Source organism: Microtus ochrogaster, chromosome 24 (assembly GCF_000317375.1).
Source record: "Microtus ochrogaster isolate Prairie Vole_2 chromosome 24, MicOch1.0, whole genome shotgun sequence".
Lineage (NCBI taxonomy): Eukaryota > Metazoa > Chordata > Mammalia > Rodentia > Cricetidae > Microtus > Microtus ochrogaster.
This window is the reverse complement of record NC_022024.1, coordinates 9,180,764-9,182,754: the sequence shown is the minus strand read 5'-3', so window position 1 is coordinate 9,182,754 and position 1,991 is coordinate 9,180,764. Positions and strand designations below refer to the sequence as shown.

The 1,991-nt window shown below is 52.0% G+C and overlaps 1 protein-coding gene across 2 annotated transcripts in view; it reads right to left on the bottom strand.

The window, feature by feature from the left end:
* Positions 1 to 1,889, bottom strand: part of Tac3 (tachykinin 3) — a 6,765-nt gene extending 4,876 nt beyond the window's left edge. Inside the window, exons 1-2 of one of the 2 annotated variants that reach the window (XM_005358017.3) lie at positions 1,696 to 1,889; positions 1,044 to 1,162 (exon numbers count right to left, since the gene is read on the bottom strand). In XM_005358017.3, coding sequence (XP_005358074.1) covers positions 1,044 to 1,157 — 114 coding nt within the window. In that variant the 5' untranslated portion in view covers positions 1,158 to 1,162; positions 1,696 to 1,889. Of the gene's footprint in view, positions 1 to 1,043; positions 1,163 to 1,507; positions 1,584 to 1,695 lie in introns of those variants that run through there. The other variant, XM_005358018.2, reaches the window with a different exon arrangement.
* Between the last annotated feature and the right edge of the window lie 102 nt (positions 1,890 to 1,991).

Here is a 1,991-nt window from a genome sequence, read left to right as displayed (position 1 = left end):
TCTCTCTCTCTCTCTCTCTCTCTCTCTCTCTCTCTCTCTCTCTGCCCAGCACATCACTTCCCAGAAGCCATTTTTCCCAAATTGTTCAAATACTCAGCCCACCTCCTCTAATGAGATGCTAACCAGCCTGAAGCTGGAGAGGCAGAAGGCTTCACACGCTGAATTTGTAATAAGTCCCACCTGTAATCATCTTAAAAGCATTTGTACCAATGTAACTGCTGTCAACCCAAACCCCTGACAAGACTTCCTCCCTGCGCTCCCCCTGCACCGACCCTGACAAGTCCTATTCTTCTTCCTAACGGACCTCTGGGAACGCAGGCTCACCCTGGCATGCTTCTAAATTTCTCTTTTACTCCTCTGAGGACACAGAGACTGCAAGTAGGCAAGGGAGGAAGAGAAGGGGACGCACTGGGCCCTCAGACACACCTGGGACCGTGGGAGGAGGGTAAGGAGAGGGTGGGGGCAGGATCTGCAGCGGGAAAATAAGAGAACACGTGTAACTGATAGATGTAACAGCACACAGAGGGCCACTCAAGGGAGAAATCCTGCCTGTGTCTGGCTCCATAGGAGGGGAGCTGTCCCTTGCCAAGAGACAGAACTGAGCCAGACTACAGAGAACTTGTGTAGTCAACTTACCCACAACACCACTCGATCACCATGTCACCAACAAACAACCGAACAACATATTTTCTAATTTAAAAAATTGTAATTAAAATGTAATTGCATTATTCCATTTCCAACCCCTCCCATGTACTCCCTCTCCTCTCTCTCAGATCCAAGCCTCTTCTGTAACTGTTAAAGAATATATATACTCCTAAATATACAAATGCAATCCGCTCCATCCGTATAATGCTGAGTAACGTTTTTTAAGGTACTTAAATATCTACAAGATATCCAAGACAGACAGATACCCTGGAGACAACGGAAACAGGAGAGAAATCTAGAAACAAAATGCCACCAGCCCACCTTCCTCCCTCCAGCTATCCAGATGGACAGAATCCCAAGTCTCCCGAGGTACTGGACCCTGTCAGGGGACATCTTACCTCGCTGTGCCTCCCAGCAGGTGCCACCTGCCCCTGAGACTCCTCACAGACAGCCCCGAAGCTGCCAGCCAAGCAGAGAACCAGGATGGCCGCGAACAGCATGGTGCTCCTCATGGTACCTAGAGGACAGAGGTGAAAGGAGGGAAGGTACAGCTTGGTGGGAAGCCCGCCGGCCTCCCTGACCCGCAGCTCGGCTCCACCACGCTTTTCCAGCTCTCCACCTCCCCTATCCGAGCCCTGATCTGAAGAGAGTGGAATGCATCTCTGAGAAGGGGTCCCCCATTAAACATCTCCCCAGGATCTGCCCAACAATGAGCAGTGATAGGGTATGGGGATCTCTAGATCATAAGGATAATATTCACAGGACGTGCACTGGTCTGTTTCTTCAGTTAGCGTGAGAAGAGACCCTGGATACGGTCTTGTAGTACTAGATAACCCCGAGACTTAGAGAAAAACTTTCTAACCTGTAAGAATCAGTCTTGATTCTGGCCCCAGATGCCAAACATTAATAGCTCTCCATCCTCAGGCCCTTTCTGATGCCTTCCTGGTACGCTACTTGCCTATCAGAGGCTGCCCTCTCCCTTTTTCCCCTCTGGTTCTAAGCCCATCATCCTGGGGCCAGCTGCAGTCCGCTGCACTACCCAGAACCTACCTGTGGAGCTGGCTGGATGGCAGGATCAGGGAGCCAGCTGGTGCTGCTGCAGAGAGAGATGCAAGAGCGCAGGGCTCTGGAAGGTGGCAGGGACCAGTCCCAGCTCCCTGATAAAGGTTCTGGGAGGGTTTGGGGGAGCCGAGGGGAGGGGCTGAGAGTCACCAATCCCAGGGTGGCTGGAGGGGAGGAGGAAAGCTGGTAGGGGAAAGGATGCAAGCTGCTGTCACACACCCAGACACGCAGGCGCGCACGCACACACACACACACACACACACACACACACACACACACACACA